At 38.4% G+C, this 19458-nt stretch overlaps 1 protein-coding gene across 1 annotated transcript; it reads right to left on the bottom strand.

Annotated features, from left to right (window-relative positions):
* Positions 1-18569: 18569 nt before the first annotated feature.
* LOC121997279 (superoxide dismutase [Cu-Zn]-like) lies at positions 18570-19215 on the bottom strand. Its single transcript, XM_042551624.1, has 4 exons — positions 19140-19215; positions 18905-19006; positions 18705-18800; positions 18570-18577 (listed from the first exon to the last, which is right to left on the bottom strand). The coding sequence occupies exons 1-4, from the start codon at positions 19213-19215 to the stop codon at positions 18570-18572; spliced, it is 282 nt and encodes a 93-aa protein (XP_042407558.1).
* Positions 19216-19458: the final 243 nt, after the last annotated feature.

Here is a 19458-nt window from a genome sequence, read left to right as displayed (position 1 = left end):
ATACTACGGGTAGTGACATACCAAGCAAATATAAACATAACCATTACTACTAGCTATAACCTAGTACACATATTAGAATGACAATATCAAAGAGATAAGTCAAAGGTACCCACCTTATCTCGATTATATCGGAACAAATCCCACGTTGAGACGTTCGTCTCGAATCAAAATCCTATGTCACATGATTACAATTTAGTTAATTACATATGTAGCAACTAGCTAAATCCCAACCCAACCTAATTGGGGAAAACCCTAATCGAGACAATTAACCTTGATCATAACATGACCTAATTAAATTAGGGTTTACAACCATGGTTTACCCCAAAAACTCACCCAAATCCAAGTGGCCACTGGTGGAATACGGCCGAAGGGGTTCACCGTCGAAGTTGGATCGCCGAAACTGTGAATCGCCAATAATCAGTACCAATTGAAGCTATAATGACTAGGTAAGCTTCAAATCTCTACGTCTCAATCAAAAAATGGAAATTGGATCGCTACAAATCTGATACGAACCATACCTTACTCCAATTCTGTGTCGACAGTCCGTCCTACTCTAAGGATCGCCGGCCGATCTCTACTGGGGGGGATGTACCGAAATTCGATGAAGAGAAGAATGTGATGTACCTCCCCAATGGTAACCACCCCTGCTCTGCTCGGATCTGCAAGCGAGAGGGGAGAGTATACCCTAATTCCTTTCGCTATCTCCACCCTTCCGGCGACGGCAACACCCGACAATAGAGCAACTCTCGCCGCGATCGAGCAGGAGCAATGGCTGAGCACTCTGTGGACATAGCCCCAACAATCGGCTGGAGAAGAGAGTAGTCGGCGACGATGTCAAAATTAGGGCACAACCAACAGCAAGACTCGGATGCTCGGCTTCAATACATGGCTCGAAGGGAGAAGATCGACAACAGCAACCCAACGTAGCCTCTTCTAGGATGGCAAGGTCACCGGTGGTGGCGCGACGTCCGTCGGGTGGCGTGGTGTCAGGTAGTGGAGTCGAAGAGGAGAGTCAGCGGAGATCGGAGAAGAGAAAGGGGTTAGCGTCACGAGAGGGAGAGGGAGGGGGACAGTGGCTGGATCTACATCGGTGACGAAGAGGAGGGGAAGAGGTTGTGGTGGAGAAGAAGGAGATGAGGAGGTGTCAGCGTGAGAAGGGAATCAGGTAGGAGAAGAGGAGATTAGGTTTTTATAATATGAACTTAGGTTTAGACAAATCAAAACCTAAGTTTATTTCTCAATCAACTCCTATTTTTGGATATTCTAAACAGGTTTTTTCCTAAGCCTATAAATTGATCCCCTTAAACTCGTCATACGAACTGCGAAAAATTTTCAAAAAAATTCTAAAAATTTCATTAAGATTATTCGCCCATTAAACCCTATTATTTTATTATTATTTTGTTACAGTATTTTATATGTACTTCAGTATGTAAGATAAGTATTCTGTAAATTATGTTTTCCTGTCTTGTCATCATGTAATATAAGTGTTTGTAAATTAAGTTTTTTGATATGTAAGCTTCTAAGTTTTCTAGTTGTATTTTTCCTGTAAAAATTCCCCGTTAAATAAGATCCCTGCTTGTTTTTATGGAATGCTAAAATTGTTTTATGATAAACTTCTACCTATCTATTCTTGGTTCTTTTCCTCAATCCTTCTCTTAGTAATCAACAGGTGAACAGTAATTGTATCAGAAATAACCAAAAATAAAATTATATAAGATCTGTACTGACTAAGTAAGAAGAGTATCTTTAATCCAAATCTTATGCATAAGCCGGGGCAATGGTTAAAGGACGAGATCCTGAACAGGTGAGGCTCCCTAGTATATATATATATTATTAAAAAAATTATATCCCTTGATAATTTTTATAAACTCAATATATTGAAGGAATAAAAAAGATAAAATAAAATCAATGAATAATTAAGAGTGTTAAATTAGATTAATAAATTTATAAGTTAAAACTAAAATAATCTCACTTCATAGAATTCAAATTAAAAAATTATATTAATAGAAAAGTAAAATAATCCGCATACAAAATTTCAAAATACATAAATTTAAAAAAAAATATTTTTTTTTAAATTAAGATATTCACTCTTCTAACTAATAAAAATAATTAATTTTAATAGAAAGATAGACAGCTCCACATTTAAAATTTTAAAATAAATGAATCAATTTATATTGAACCATACGGTTAATATCATTAGAATATTATAAATATTATTAAATAAAAAATCTAAAATAAAATTAAAATATTTTAAAAATAAACATGAATAAATCAGTCATTAATTAAGATGGACCGGCTATGAATGGGATTTGTTGAACCTGATCAATACATAATCGACTCGTTAATTCAATTTCTGATTAGATCTGATATGAACTCAATCAATGGATAGGTCTAAAATAAAGTGCAACAGGAGTAGAGATGACAATGCGACAGGATATGATAGGGACAGATTTATCATCTCTATTCTTGTCCTCATCCTTAATTCTGTCTAATCTGGAAATTTCAGATCACATGGGAATTTAAATATCCATTGATTTGGCAAAACAAAAGTTTAATTTTTAATCTCTTTGATAATAATATTAATACAATAATATAAGACATATAAATATTAATTAAACTATAACCGGGATAAAGCATACTCATAATCAATTGCTGCGGAATCATGGTAAAAAAAAATGGACCAAAAAATTCCTCCTTTCGTATACAGCCATCCCGTTCAAATGTGGAGATTTAAAAAAATCTTAGAATATGAATAAAAAAAAACTCTCCAAATCTACCCCGTATTAGATTTTTCCCACGAGATTCGAATCCTACGACCTCCTTCGAGCTTAAAACGAAGCGGCGGCGCGGGATGCGATTGAAGCAATTGTCTTCCCAACCGCTACGTCGAATGATAGCATTAATTGCAATGAGTGAGAGGACAAGTCTGATCGCCATTAATGGCCTTCCTGCAACTGCGCAGAACGCGCGCACACATTCGTAGATTTGTCGCCGTCGCGTTCGAATGCTGTCGGACTAGGGCGACTCACCGTAAGTTTTGGAATTATTATTTATTTATTGATCCCTCTTAGTTTAATTTGTTGCCTTTTCAAAAACGCACCTCCACTACAACAACAAAAATATATATATATATTGTCAGTTAAATTAGAATTTAGCTTGAAGTCATTTTTTGTGCCACTGATCCAAACTATAAAAGTTAAAAATATCAATTTTTAAACTTGGAAAAGCAATAACTGCAAGAGTAAAATAAAAATCATACCGGCAGTGCTCAGTCACATGGATGTTGTTGCATCATAACAAGAAGCATGCTTCGGATACTGAATCCATCCTGAAAAAGATGTACTCAGAGATTTGAAAGGATATGTTAATATACCATATCTCTAGTGAATTATTGATGAGAACCTTAGATCCTGCAAATATATCCGCCACAAGATCCAAATGACTTTGTGGATGTGTCCGCCGTGATATCTACATCATCTGGATCCACTGCTACAAGCTCGCAGATTTCTCTGCCTGTTTTTCCAACTGCGACAATGCTGTGGGCCTCATCGTCCAAGTAACTGTAAACCTGCGTTGACAGAATTAACAGTTCAAAAGGATAATCTTTGCATTAGTTGTCTCTTGCCGTAACTAAAACTCATAGTCATTTGCAACCTGATGAACTATATAACCTCAGGAAGCTTGCAAACTTCACCTTCTATACTGTAAATGCCCCCGACGATAACAATAGTGTTCGAGGCTGTCTCTCAGCTATCTGCTCTCTCAGCGCCTCTTCCAAATGCGAGGGATCTTGGCATTCGACTTGGACGTGAGCTTATTGACTTACAATTTTGCTTGGAAAAAAACTTGCTGCCACTAGATGCTCGAGCACCATTGACAATTGAGTTATGATTCAAAGAGTCGCTGCACGATGATCCCTTAGATTTATTGCTATTGCAAAGTGTGAACTGTCTAAGTAGTTCTGTAAACAAATTAAATAATGCAAATAGTGTACAAAAGAAAGAGGTAGTCGTAGCAAATTGTATTAAAAAAACTTAAGTTTATAAAAGAAAAAGAAATATAAATAGATCTACCCTTATATAATAATAGTTTATCATATACTAATATCTCCCTTCAAACTTATAATGCGCTAAGGGAAAGCATTGAGAGTTTGTTAACTAGAATGAAATGCTCCTTGATGAGTAAGTCTGTAATTTGCATGGAAGATGAGATAAATGACATAGTGATGATGTCATTCTGATAGAGATGACAAGTGAAATGATAATCAAGATCTTGATATGATTGGTGTGCTCATGAAAGATAAACTTGTGAGTAATTTGAATAGCACTGGAGTTATCACAATATATAGGGGTAGGGTTCGAGAGAAAAACACTCATATTAGTAAATAGCCAACGTAACTAAACAATTTCAGTAGTAGTAGAGCTCATAGCACGATATTCTACTTAAGTAGAAGAACAAAAAAAACATCTTATTTTTTTACTCTTCCAAGAGATAAGGAAATCTCCCAATTAGAAAACACAAAATCCTATGGTAGACTTACGATTTGTAGAATCATGCATTTGAATAGGCGCACAATTCAAAGGTAGAAGTGGAAGGATAGAGAAGACTATGAAACTAGTACTTCGAAGATATTGAAGAATGCGAAGCACAACTCCCCAATGTACTGAAGTGGGAGAAGTAACAAACTAACTAACAATATGTACAACATAAGCAACATTAAGTCTAGTGATGGTGAGATATACTAGATTGTCAACTAGAGTGAGATATAAAGATGGATTTGGCAAGGGAACACCATCAGTAGACGAGTACAGAGCATTAACCTCAAGTGGAATATCAACAGTGCGAGTGTCAGATAGATGAGCTTGCTCTAGAATGCCACCAATATATTTGGACTGTGAGAGAAGATAATCACGAGAAGAATAAGCTACTTCAAGTCCTAAAAAATAACACAGAGGACTAAATATTTTATATCAAACTCACGAACCAAATACAATTTCAACTCTTTTATTTCACTTAAATCATCCCCTGTAATAATCATGTGCTCAACATAAAGAGAGAATAATATGCAACCTGACGAAGTACAACGAACAAAAAGAGCAGAGTCATGCTGGCTAGGAAGAAAACCAAGGATCCAATTACAATGGAGAACTTGTCAAACCAAGCTTAAGGAGCTTGTTTAAGGTCATAAAGACCTTTAATCTGCAAACTTCACCAGGGTTGTCAGTGACACCTGGTGGAGACACCATGTAGATTTCTTCTTGAAGATTTTCATTTAAAAAAATATTTTCAACATCCATCTGGAAAATAGACCACTGACGAACTGATATAACTGCAATGAGAGTACGTATAGTAACAAGCTTGGAAAATGGATCAGCAAAGGTTTCCTTATAATCCATACCATATTGTTGGAAAAATCCTTTAGCAACCAAACGAGTTTTATATCGCTAAACTAACTCATCAAATTTAGTTTTGATCTTATACATCCATCAAGAACCCATTGCACGCTTCTCCAAAGAAAGAGGAACAAGATATCAAGTACATGTTTGATACAAAGCATAAAGTTCTTCCGCCATAGCTTGTTGCTAAAGAGGATCAAGAGCAACCTCTGTATAAGAGGAGGGCTTATACAATTGGTGAATAGAAGCTAAAAAAGTAACCAAAATAAGTAAAATATACAAAATCAGGTAATTGAGTAGACTTACGAGATCGTTAAAGGTAACAAGAAGGAGGACCCACTATCACAAGAGCATCATGGGAAGCAGTAGGAGCAGAGAGATCATCTGGAAGCTGATGACCAGAATCTGTATGTGTCAATCCTGCAAGTAGCATCATTAGAAAAAGAGGTGCTAGGGTGGTCCAATTGTAGGGAAACATGAGATGACATATCATCAGAGTCAATGCAAAAGGGATCAATACGAGTGAGATCAGATTTCGAAGATTAGGAGTGTCAGAAGGAATGGAATAGAATGGGATATGTTCAAGAAAAATAATATGATGTGAGACATAGAGACATAGAGTTTTTAACTAACTGGATCATAATATCTATATATCCCTTTTGACCCTCGCTACAAACAAGAAAAACACAAAGAGCGGGTCGAGAACTAAGCTTACTACGTTCAACATGAGGACGGAGGACAAAACATGTAAATCCAAAAACTCTTAAGAAGGAATAATCAGGAACAAAACCATATAGTTTTTCAAAAGGAGACAACCCGGATGTACTAGAAGATGGAATTCTATTGATAGAATACTGCAATAAGAATAGCTTCATCCTAGAACTCGCTAGGAACATATGTAGATAACAGGAGTAAGTGTGTAGTTTCAACAATATACCTATATTTTCTTTCAACAACACCGTTTTATTCAAGAGTATTGGTACAAGAACTTTGATGAAGTATATCATCTGAAACAAGTAGTTCAAAAATAAGATTGGATGTATATTCACCACCCAAATCACATAAGAAGTATTTAATAATAGTATTATGTTGAGTTTTTACCATGGCACAAAACATGTGATAGATATCAAGAAAATCATAATGATGTTTCATAAAATAAACTCAAATGTAATGAGTGTAATCATCAATAAAGGAAACGTAGTAATGTGATCCACCAGGTGTACGAATATGAGATGAACCCCACATCAGAATAAACTAACTCAAATGGTGTAAGAGAAACATAGATACTTCTATAGAAAGGTAAAGCAGAGAATTTTGCTAATTTGCAACCACAACAATCTGAAATATCATGAATTTGTAATTTCCTAAATTTCCTTTAGAAGTTAAGTGTTTTAATTGAGAAGAAGAAACATGTCCAAGACGAGAATGTCACAAATAAAAATCAGAAGAAATAGAGCTTAATCGAAAGGCTAACAGATCAACACTATCTAGAACTTTCAGTTCTTCTAATACATATAGTCCCCCCTGCCTACTACCTATCCAAATCAACTTATGGGATCATGGATCCTACACATAACAAAAAGATGAAGTAAAAAAAACTGAGAAACTAGAATCAGTAATGTCTAACCTTTAGTTACTAACTAACTACCAGAAAATAGTAGCGTTCACTTAGTTAGTCAAGTTAAATATTGTTGTCCAATTAGATTTTTACTCAAAAAAAAAAGAGCACTTAACTTGATCAATGTACTGTTGTATTTTTCGCCTAGACTTATATTGATGTACTGATATAAGCATCTAAAGTCTAGGTAAAAGGCCTATGCATCTCACATTATTCTAAGTTTTTGAATACACAATAAAGGTAGACCTAGTGTGCTTGTGAGATGCTCATTGTCTAGATCTATAGGATCATGCTTTCTAGGGATTCGTCCTAAACTAAGGCCAAAATAAATTTTGAAACACTAGAGAAATGAAATTTTTTTTAAAGAAATATAAATAAGAGTAGCCTAGAATTTGCAAGTTATTTGATAATAAGAGTTTTAGTCTATCATGCACATTTCCAATTTTCTTCTTAAGTTAGTAAATTCATATTCTAGTAGTGGTTTAGTGAAGATGTCAGGCAGATTTAATTTGGACTCAACATGATTGAGTTTAATATTTTCTTTGACGATGTGATCTCTAATGAAATGGTATTTGATTTCAATATGTTAGGTTCTTGAATGATGTACTAGATTCTTAGTTAAGTTAATTGAACTTACATTATCAATAAAAAATTTTACATTTTTTTGCTATAAGTTAAAGTCTTTTAATTTAATGTGTGCATCATCCATAACAATTGTATCATGCACTCGCCTGTTGCTATGTACTCTGCTTCAGTAGTAAATGAAGCAACACAGTGTTATTTTCTACTAAACTAGCTGACAAGTGATAGTGTAAGTAGTTGACATCCACCACTTGTATTTTTTCAATCTAGTTTATAGTCAGCATAGTCTGAGTTAGAGTAATCTATAAGTTCAAAATTAGGTGTTCTAGGGTACCAAATTCTTACATTTGGTGTGCCTTTCAAATATCTAAAAAATTCTTTTTACATTAGTTAAGTGGGATTCCTTAGCACAAGTTTGACATCTGGCATACATACTAACTGCAAATAAAATATCAAGTCGACTCGTAGTTAGGTATAAAAGGTTGCCTATAGCACTCCTATAATATTTTAGATCTACTAGTTTTCTATTTAGATCAATATCTAAAGTTGTGTTAGTTGTCATTGGTGTTTTTATTTTATTTAGTATTCTCTATTCCAAATTTTTTAAGTAATTCTTTGGTGTATTTTTATTGATAAACATAATTTTCTTCATTTTTGTCTAATTTGTAAACCTAAGAAATAAGTTAGTTTTCCCACTAAGCTCGTTTCAAATTCTTGTTCCATCAAAGTTATAAATTCTCATAAAAATTCTGAGTTGGTTGAACAAAAAATTATATCGTTTACATATACTTTTTATTTTATATTGTTTATCCTAACTTAACCTGGGTTACTCATATCAAAAAGAGAAAAATTGTTGGTACCCCAAGGTTGTTTTGATGTGATCAAACAAGTTAAGTTAGGTCCTGTTATGTTTAACCTTGTGTTTAAGTGTGCAGGAGCTTAGGAGAAGAAGTCGAGCAAAAGACACAGCTAGCGAGAAGAACGGCACAGGAGAGAGCCGACGGGCTCAGTGCGTCTGAGGGACGAGGTGCTGTGGAAGAGTACGCGAGCGGACGCGAAGGAGGTGCGACGTTTCCGAGGGACGAGAAGTCGGAGCGGAAGGTTGTTCGAGAAAGCCGGAAGTTGGGTTTGGGTGAGCCCTATTCCGAATGGCCGAAATCACCCAAGCGAGCAAAACCGGAGCGGAAGTCCCTAACCGAGGCGAGCAGAACCGAAACAGAGGGCCTAGACCGAAAAAGTCAACCATGTTGACTTTGTGAGTCCGGGCGCCCGGAACCCTTCCAAGCACCCGGAACCTAAAATTTATCATGATCGACGTGGACTTTGACCGACCCGTTGGGGATAGAATTCTATCCCACTCTAAGCGCCTGAAACTCTTCCAGGCGCCCCGACCAATGCTATAAATACAGTCTTGGTTCAAAAGTTAGAAAAAAAATAAGCATTTTTATAAACAACACTTGTGTGCTTCTCTTTGTTAGTTTAGCTTCATCTTTTTGTGCGTTACTTGCTGTAAAGAGGCTTCTCCGCCTGAAGGAGAAAGTAGTGCGGTTCATTTCCTTGGATTAACAACCTGCCCGGTTGTAACCAAGTAAAAACTCTCCAAGCCTCTATCTGTTTGATTTCTTTGTTATTTTATGCAAGTGTTCTTTTAAGTCCGAGAAGGGTTCATTTGTTTTGATTTTGTGCAGTGTTATTCAACCCCCCCTTCTAGCCGGTCAAAGGTCCAACAGCTGCTACATCTAGAACTTTCAGCTCTTCTAATACATATATATAGTCCCCTTGCTTATGACATATCCCAATCAAGTTCTAGGATCGCGGATCCTGCACATAACAAGAATATGAAGTAAAAAAAACTGAGAACTAGAATCACATAATTGAATGACTGAGACATGATTTAAAGTAAGATTAGGCATATAATATACATTAGATAGAGATAAATTAGATATACAAATAGAGTCAACACTAACTAATGACTGTTGGATCATTACGCACGTGAGAGGGGGGTGAATCACGTGGTTTTAAAAAACTTATCTTTTTTGTTTTATAAAATAAGTGTTGGTGCAGCGGGGACTGGCAAGAGGGGTGAATTGCCTGAAACTGAAAGTTACCCTCCTCAAAGCTTTTCAACTCTAAAATAAAGTAACACTTAATAACAAAACAAAATAACAGAAAAGAAATGAAACTCAACTATTTGACTTGGTTACAACCGAGACGGTTGTTAATCCAAGGCGGTGGAAAGGCGCACTAAAAGAGTCTCCTTCTCTGAAGGCGAAGAAGCCTTTTACACTTTGACAGCACGGTAGTTGCTAAGAGAATGAGAGTACAAGAGTTGCTTTTTCGTTCGTTTGCGTTGTTCTCGTTGTGTTCTAAAGCTGCCCGAGACCATCCTTTATATAGGGGTTCTAGAGCTTATCGGATGACTTGATCTTCGGGATCAGGTTTTGACTCGAAAGGGATCGGTCGACCGATCCCCAGGTTCTGTCGACCGATCCCCAGGTTCGGTCGACCGAACCTGTTGTACCTGCCCAGTCTTCCGTCCAGGTGCAGTCTCTGTGGATCGAGCTTGGATTCAGTCGACCGATCCTTATGTTCGGTCGACCGATCGGCCAACGGTCTCCAGCTGAGTTAGCCCGATCAAATTGCTCGACTGAGTCTCTGGATAAACTTCAGTTTGGTCGACCGATCAGGAGGTTCGGTCGACCGATCACTTCAACGCTGGCTGATGTGATGCTGACGTGTCACCAACGGCTGTGTTCTGATGCAAAGGGGTTCGGTCGACCGATCAGGGTGTTCGGTCGACCGAACCATTGAAAAGTCAACTTCCAATTGACTTGTTCTGGTTCGGCTTCCTTAGGTGATTTCAGCCATCCGGAATAGGGCTCACCCGAACCCAGTTCCCGGCCTTCTCCTCGAGCAGTCTTCCGTCCCGGCGTTACGTACCTCGAACGCCACGCACGTTCTTCTCGCCCACCGGAGTACTCTTCCGCAGCACTCTCGTCCTTCGGACGCACCGAGCCCGTCGGCTCCCTTCCCGTGTCGTCCTTCTCGCTAGCTGCGTCTTCCGCTCGACTTCCTGCGCTCCTAAGTTCCTGCACACTTAGACATAGGGATCATCTAAACAGGACCTAACCTAAATTTGGTTGATCACATCAAAACTACTATGGGGTCCAACAATCTCCCCCTTTTTGATGTGCATCAACCCAAGTTCAGGTTAGGGTAAAACAAGGAGATAGTAATTTAAAGAAATTACTAAACTAACAATGCAGGCATAAATTTGCAATATTAAAATAAATTGCAAGATGAAAAGCAAGATAAAAAAAATTTATACTAAGATAAACTACCCCTTAACTGAACTTATCTTTATTCTCCCCCTTTGATCACAGCAAAAACGGGGACACAAATATTCTCTCCCTTTCTAAGTTAAAAGGAATTTAACTTAAGGAAAAAAAATTTTACTGAGTATAGAAAACATTTTTCAAAATGCAAGCATTTTCGAAAGAAAAAAACTTTCTAAGTTTTAAAAATTTTTAAAGTTCCAAAAAAAACCTTTTCGAAGCATTATTCAATTTTTTGCTTTTATCAAAAAATTAATTAAACATTATATTTAGCTTCCAGGCAGTGGCAAGGCACTAGGCCTTCTTGGTTATTGGAGCAACAACCACTTTCTAATCAAAGCCGCATAAGAAAATTCCTTGTTTAATTTTCTCTCTGAAAGCCTTTAACCTTTTTAATTTTAATCTAGCATGGATTTTAGAATCCAATAAAGATTCCTTCCTATAGGATTAATTAAAAACTTAGGGGGTACATAGTTTCTTGATATTTTTCTAAGTTGACTCTGATGCTTCCTTATGTACCAATTTAATTTTTCATATAACTTTATTTTTGAATGTGGAAAAATATTTTTAAAACATGAATCAGTTTTCAATTTTTCAATTTATAATTTTAAAATTTCATTTTCTAATTTCAAATATTCATTTTCCTTTTCTACTTTATCTAATTCTTTAAAAGAGCTTTAATGAAACGAAAGGATTGTTTAGGGTTTAGGGCACGTACCTTACTTACCTTGTCTTGTGATGCTCCCCCTTCATCATAGCTTTCTTCTTCTTCTGTTATTCCTCTCCCTTCATCTATGCTCATTTCTGAGCTAGACGTTTCTTCTAGCTGATGGTTGGCCATCAGTGCTAGTCCCGAGAATTCTTCGACTTCGGATTCGAAGGATGATGAATCATCCCACGTGGCCTTAAGGTTGTGTTTGGGTCGAGCTAGCTTCTTACTCTTTTCTTTACTTTTGCTCTTCAGTTTTGGGCAGTCATCTTTGATATGTCCTTCTTTGTTGCAATTGTAGCAACGAACCACCCTTTTCTTTTGCTGGAGCTTTTTCGACTGCGATCTAAATTTATTAGATTTAAAAAAATTATTAAAGCGTCTTACCAGTAGTGCCGCTTCGGATTCGTCGACCGAGGCTTCGGAGTCAGAATCGTTTATTCTTGCCTTTAAGGCAATGTTCTGACTAGTCTTCTCTACTCCATTGGGCTCTGCAACTCGAGATTTGTGAAGTTCAAAAGTAGAAAACAAATGCTCTAGAGTACTTACCTCGAAGTCCTTAGAGATGTAGTATGCATCTAGTAAGGAGGCCCACTCGGGAGTTCTCGGGAAGGCGTTTAGCGCGTACCGGATCGAGTCCCGGTTCGTTACTTCTTCTCCAAGATTGGTTAGTTACATTCACAGCTCTTTGATCCTTGCTTGGAGTTACGCTACCTTCTTGCCTTGGTTCATCCGAAGGTTTGTAAGTTGAGTCCGGAGGATGTCGCGCCTCGCTGGCTTAGCTTCCAAGGTACCTTCGTGAAGCTCCAGGAATTTTTCCCAGAGGTCTTTCGCGGAGTCGTAGCTTCCGATCCGATTTACCTCATGGGGCGGAAGAACGCTGAGCAAGTGGAACTCAGCCTTTTCATTGGCGACGAAATTAGCCTGCTCCTTCTTCGTCCATTGGTTTTCTTCTTTGTCTTTTGGAGCTGCAAAACCATATTTCATTGTAATAAGAATGTCAAAATCTGTTTTAAAGAATACCTCCATTTTTCTCTTCCATGTAGCGAAATCTCCGTCGAACTTCGGGGGATAAATGTTCGCGCCGGCCATTATTCTGATCTTTGTGCTTTAGACGGCGGTTAGTCCTTCTGAGGCTTTTGGGCTTTGATACCACTTGTTGGTGCAGCGGGGACCGGCAAGAGGGGGTGAATTGCCTGAAACTGAAAGTTACCCTCCTCAAAGCTTTTCAACTCTAAAATAAAGCAACACTTAATAACAAAACAAAATAACAGAAAAGAAATAAAACTCAGCTATGTGACTTGGTTACAACCGAGACGGTTGTTAATCCAAAGCGATGGAAAGGCGCACTAAAAGAGTCTCCTTCTATGAAGGCGGAGAAGCCTTTTATACTTTGACAGCATAGTAGTTGCTAAGAGAATGAGAGTACAAGAGTTGTTTTTTCGTTCGTTTACGTTGTTCTCGTTGTGTTCTAAAGCTGCCCGAGACCCTCCTTTATATAGGGTTCTAGAGCTTATCGGATGACCTGATCTTCGGGATCAGGTTTTGACTCGAGAGGGATCGGTTGACCGATCCCTAGGTTCGGTCGACCGAACCTGTTGTACCTGCCCAGTCTTCCGTCCAGGTGCAGTCTCTGTGAATCGAGCTTGGATTCGGTCGACCGATCCTTATGTTCGGTCGACCGATCGGCCAACGATCTCTAGCTGAGTTGGCTTGGCCCGATCAAATTACTCGACTGAGTCTCTGGATAAACTTCGGTTCGGTCGACTGATCAGGAGGTTCGGTCGACCGATCACTTCACCGCTGGCTGATGTGATGCTGACGTGTCACCAATGGCCGTGTTTTGATACAAAGGGGTTCGGTCGACCGATCAGGGTGTTCGGTCGACCGGACCATTGACAAGTCAACTTCCAGTTGACTTGTTCTGGTTCGGCTTCCTTGGATGATTTCGGCCATCCGGAATAGGGCTCACCCGAACCCAGTTCCCGGCCTTCTCCTCGAGCAGTCTTCCGTCCCGGCTTTACGTCCCTCGAACGCCGCGCACGTTCTTCTCGCCCACCGGAGTACTCTTCCGCAGCTCTCTCGTCCTTTGGACGCACCGAGCCCGTCGGCTCCCTTCCCGTGTCGTCCTTCTTGCTAGCTGCGTCTTCCGCTTGATTTCCTGCGCTCCTAAGCTCCTGCACACTTAGACACAGGGATCAGCTAAACAAGACCTAACCTAAATTTGGTTGATCACATCAAAACTACCACGGGGTCCAACAATAAGTACGCAGTGAAAAACTAAATACAAAAACAAAACAAGCAAGAACTCGATCGGTTACTTGGTTCGGAGCCTTTGGCGACTCTTACTCCAAAATCGAAAATCCCATGGACTATATTGATGGGCAATTCACTATATTAATCCTCAACCGGAACCGCCGGAAGAGGGAACGAATACAATAGAAAAGATAGGATAAGTGTAACATGCTACACTTTCCTTTTAAGTAATAATTAAGTACACAAAAAAAACTCCATTACCCAACACTTGTAGATAATCGGATCAAACTCAGTGTTGGATGACTCCTCAGTAGTAGTTGGATGCAGCAGTGTCGTAGCAGAGCAGCAGCACTAAGTTGGAGTGATCGAAGCTCGAATGGATATGCAAAAGTTTATAGAAGAGTTGTGTACATTGCATTGTTCGAAGCTTTCTTTTATAAAGTGTTGAAGGCGCCTTCCATAGCACTAGAGGCGCCTTCCATAGGCAAAGTTTTATCCCGAGAAAATAGTGCTTTATCATCGTCGAGGTCTTATGCATTATCCGACCGAAGGCGCCTTCCAGGCTCTCAAAAGCACCTTCCATCGCCTAGCTCAAGGTGCCTTCCTTTGCATGGAATGCGCCTTAGGTATTGTTTACCCGAGGCATTTTATGCTCTTTTCATCCTGCAAAATGTGTTAGTCCAACAAAACAAAGTATATCCCGCAAGACGAAATTAGCACAATAAAAATAAACAGTTTAGTAATTAAATCCTATCTCAAAGCCTCAATTTAGATTTTCAAAATAGACCTAAATTGAACCTAAGCCTAAAATCCCAAATTGGGACTCATCCTCACTGGAACACTCTCCTCCAGTAACTTACCTGTTAGTTAGAGCCCTAGAGTCAATCATTTGATGATTGTTGTATGGACTCGTTGTATCATATTCTTGTATATAAATAAAGGCATTTGTTTTGGTTATTATACTTATTTGTATTAGTGCCAAATAACTAAGTATAATAGCGTCCTTGAGTAGAAGGTTCTTACCTATATCAATCGATTGGTTGAATCGATAGTAAGATGATATAGGGAACACTACTCTTAATCATTCCTAGTCGAGTATTAACATTCAGGGACAATGTTAATGCGTCGAGACTAGCATGTAGGTCAACTCGATGACTTGATCTCACAAGTCATGGATATGGAGATATCAAGTTGACACATGGGTATGCATTGGAGAATGTATACTGAATGACCCGCCATGAGAAAGTATCATGGATCGTTATATGAGTGTCATATACTTTCTCATGTGGCTATTAGTATGACTACTAGTTCTTGGACCTGAAGTCACCATGGATCCCTACATAAGGAGTTACGTACTTTGGCTTCGTCAAACGTCACTCGTAACTGGGTGGACTATAAAGGCGATTACTGGGTATGTAACGAATTATGCGGAGGGATGTGAGTGATGTAGATGAGATCTATCCCTCCTATATGACGGGAGAGACATCGATATTCTTGATAGAGTGAGACCACGAAGTGCATGGCCATGCCCAAATGAGTCAATATGAGATATTGAGCTCATTTGATTGACTGAGTCTACTTGGAGTTCAAGATTTAGATTGGTCAGAGGATGACACGGTCTATATCTCACATTGATCAATCTAGATGTCTAGGATAGAAGGACAACGTCATATATTGTGAGGAGTCACAATTAGTAGTCACAAGGTGATGTTGGATCTCAACATTCTTATAACTTAGGTAGTAATGATGTGTTGCTAGATACCGCTCATTACTTGTGCTTCTAAATTGGTTTAGGAGCATTGTCAACATTATAAGAACCTATAGGGTCACACACAAAAAATAATTAGATGGAGATTAGATTCATATGATGAACCAAGAGGATTAGATTCATGTGATGAATCAAATTGGATTAAGAGTAATCCTAATTGAACTAATTGAGTTGGACTCAATTTGATTCATGTGTTCAATGAGTCTAATTTAGATTATGACTCATTGAATCAATTTAATTAAATGAATTAGATCCATTATATTAAATTGTCTTGAATCAAATGGTTGGATTTGATCAACCATGAGAGTTATAATGTCAAGTTTGACTTGACTTGAGAGGAAGAGGAAGAGTCAAGTTTGACTTGACTATTTGCCACCTCATTTGTGAGTTGACATTAAGTGACCTAATGATGATATGCCACATCATCATGTTTAGCACATGTATGTACCACCTCATGGAGGTTACAAATCTCCTCTTTAATGGCCACATTAAATGAGAATGGAGGTTACAGCTCCATTAAGTGGTCGACCACTTATGGTGTGGATGAAAATTTGATTTTCATTCAAGGCATTCATTCCTCCTTCTTCCTCTCTTCTTGCTCTCCCTGTCCTCCTCCTTGGCCGAACCATCTAAGGTGCTAGCACACCTTTGTTTGGTCTTCTCCACCTAGTTTGTTCGTGTGGATACTTCCAGAGGATCGTACACTTGACGATCTCAAGATCCGGCGAACCGTTGGACGAGCGGGATTGCGAAGGGCATCGCATCGAGGGTAAATCCTTTTTTCCTTTGTAGATTTAGTGTAAATCTAAATTAGAAACTCGTACACGTAATATTTTTTTTATTTTACTTCGCACGGATCCGGTGGCATGAGAATCGGGGTTTCCGCAACGCGAAAAAGTGATTTTTACGGCCCGAAATTCCCAACATTACCTTGCAAAATCGGTTGACTTTATCTCAGTCCATCAGGTCTTCTCGCTAGTTGTCAGGTCCGCAAATCCAACTGGACTTCGGCCAGCTATCAGGTCCCGTGGACTTAACCGGACTTTCACCAAATATCGGGTCACTCCTTAACCTATCTGTACTTCTACACTAGCTATCAGGTCCTCCAGACCTAACTAGATTTTAGCCTGGTTTTAGACCAATCAAGTCCTGCACACTTGGTAGAAATGTTAGATAATAATACATCTAACTTTAATCCACTTGTCATTCATCAAAACTCAGGTTCAATCATTAATATCAACTGCACTAACAATGACATGGGAGAATCATCAATGGTCATGACCGACACTGAAGGAGATGAATTTATAGATATAAAAGAATTGACATTAGGTGACATATGATGCGAAGCTCTAGATTCAAGGATTCAGATAGGGAAATGTATACCTAAGGTACCACTAGAAGGCAAACCTATGTGAGAAGAGGCATACATAGTATGTGCCTAAGATGCAAGGAACTTTTGAAACTGAATGTAAGAGCATCGATTATGGCATTGGATGATTGAGTCACTCTAGAGTCTATAAGTGGAACTGCTGCAGCCATGTTAGGTGCTCCAAGTTTAAGGAATCATTGTTGTGATTGACTACCGGATTTCCATAGAGATGCACTACAACAAAAACCCTCAGAGACATCGGTTTTCCACCAATGTCTATTACATTTTCGACCGATGTCTATGAAGGCGATGTAAAAGGTTTGTCATTTTAGACATCGGGTTAAAACCTGTGTAGTATCACTTAACGACATCGGGTGTAAAACCGATGTAATATTATATGTTAATAACACCAGTTTTGGCAGCGGTATACGACCGATGTAATATTAGTTAATGACACCGGTTTTGCAGCGGTGGAAAATCGATATAATATCAGTATTGTTTAACGACACAAATTCAATTTCCGAAATAGTGAAAACCCAATATTATCACCAAGAAAATCATAAAATTAAGTTAATATTATTAATTCACTAAGAAAATCACAAATAAAAATGCATCAATGTATCTAAACACACCAAGTCAATATCCATATAACCAACACATAAATATTCTTCTTACAACATAAAAAGATAATAGATATTGTGCACATCAAGTCAGTATCCACAAATTACACATAACTATTCTTCTTACAACATCAAAAGGTAATAGATAGTGCACAAATATTCTTCTTACTGATGCCAACGTTATCCTTCTTCCTCTGTGCAGTTTTTTGATCTCATTGATTCCAGAAATCACTTATAGCACTTTTGAGTCTTGTAAGATTGCTGATACTTTGAGGAACTAGTCCAATCAAATTATTGCGGTCTAGCCGTCTAAGAAAAGCACAAGAAAGATATAAACAAACAGTTTGATGAAAAGGAAATTAATAGCAAGCACTCACAAAACTTTGAGTTTCTGAAGAAGTCCAATTGATTCTGGAATAACCCCAGAAAGGTTATTGCTGTCAAGCAGTCTGAATGCAAACAAGTAGTTAGTATGCAGAGAGCCTATTACAAGGAAGCTTCAGGTGGCAATAGAGCTGATATATCTTACATATGTTTAGCATTCATGCTAGAGCTGAAAAGGCTCAGTGGAATTGGACCTGAGAGATGATTCTTGTTCAAGTGTCTGATAAGAACATATTTCATCATCGTTAATTCTTCACCGTGTAAGTTTTGTATTTGATCATGCATGGAAAACTGAGGTGATTGTTTGCCAGGTCTAGCCATATGAGGTCGGCGAGCCTACCCAGGGATGCAGGTATTCTACCAGTAAAATGGTTTGCATTTAATGATCTGTGACACAGGTTTGAATCATTAGACTCTTGTTCCTCAGCTAGCAAAAAAATAGTAAGACAGTGGAAATTACATCCTAACAAGGTCTGGAGCTGGGATAGATTGCCTAGTTCAACAGGAATAGTACCATTGAACTTGCAACCAATCAGTATCCTGAGAAGCAGTAAAAAATGTTGATCAAGCCATAGTTTGATTTTTTTTCTGTTACGAGAGTTATAGTAAATATGGGTAAAAATAGATAACAAAAGTAACATCATGAGCTGATGATAAAGCAACTTACCATCCTCGCTAGCAATGGCATTGCCTAGATCACCAGCATGTCGGTTTTCATCTTCAGGAGCACCATGTTCCTTTCCAACAGGATTAAAATGAGGCCCTACAATATACAAGAGCATGAGTACATAATCAGTAATTTAATCCTTTCAATCAGAAACTTGCAACTCAGTAGATCGCCATGAAGGAAAAGGTAAATAATTTTACCAGTTGACATGCATCCATTGGTGGTGTCTCCAAGAGCATGCACATGGAAGCCATGAAGCCCAAGCTTGAGGCCAGTGATGGATCCGGTGACGGTGGTTGGAACTATCACAGAGATTTACATCCCAAAATCAGATCGGATCACAAATTCACAAAAAAATCAAAATGGTTGAAGTTGAAACCCTAGATCTGAAAGGAATTTAGCATTCCACAAGTAGTATTTCAAGAGATTTCTCACCATCTCCTTCCTGGACGAAGTAAATTGTGCCCTTAACACCCTCACTGTTACCCAAGACAGCAACAGCCTTCACCATTTCCTTAGGTATTCTACACAACAGACATCAAACACACGGTTAAAGACATCATTAAATGTCTCAAAATAAGTAGCATCGCCACTAGATGAGAAATAATCGATCTCGTCTTCCAGATACAAAAAGAAAAGCAACTCAACAATCGCCAAACTAAACGCTAAACAAATACCATCAAACTCGAGACGAATTCAGCTCTCGCTCCATCATAGACAGAGAACCCATCAAATCTCAGTAGAAAACTCCACT

This window comes from Zingiber officinale, chromosome 1A (genome assembly GCF_018446385.1).
Source record: "Zingiber officinale cultivar Zhangliang chromosome 1A, Zo_v1.1, whole genome shotgun sequence".
NCBI lineage: Eukaryota > Viridiplantae > Streptophyta > Magnoliopsida > Zingiberales > Zingiberaceae > Zingiber > Zingiber officinale.
Note: the sequence above shows the minus strand (reverse complement) of the source record. Positions and strands in the feature narration are given on the sequence as shown.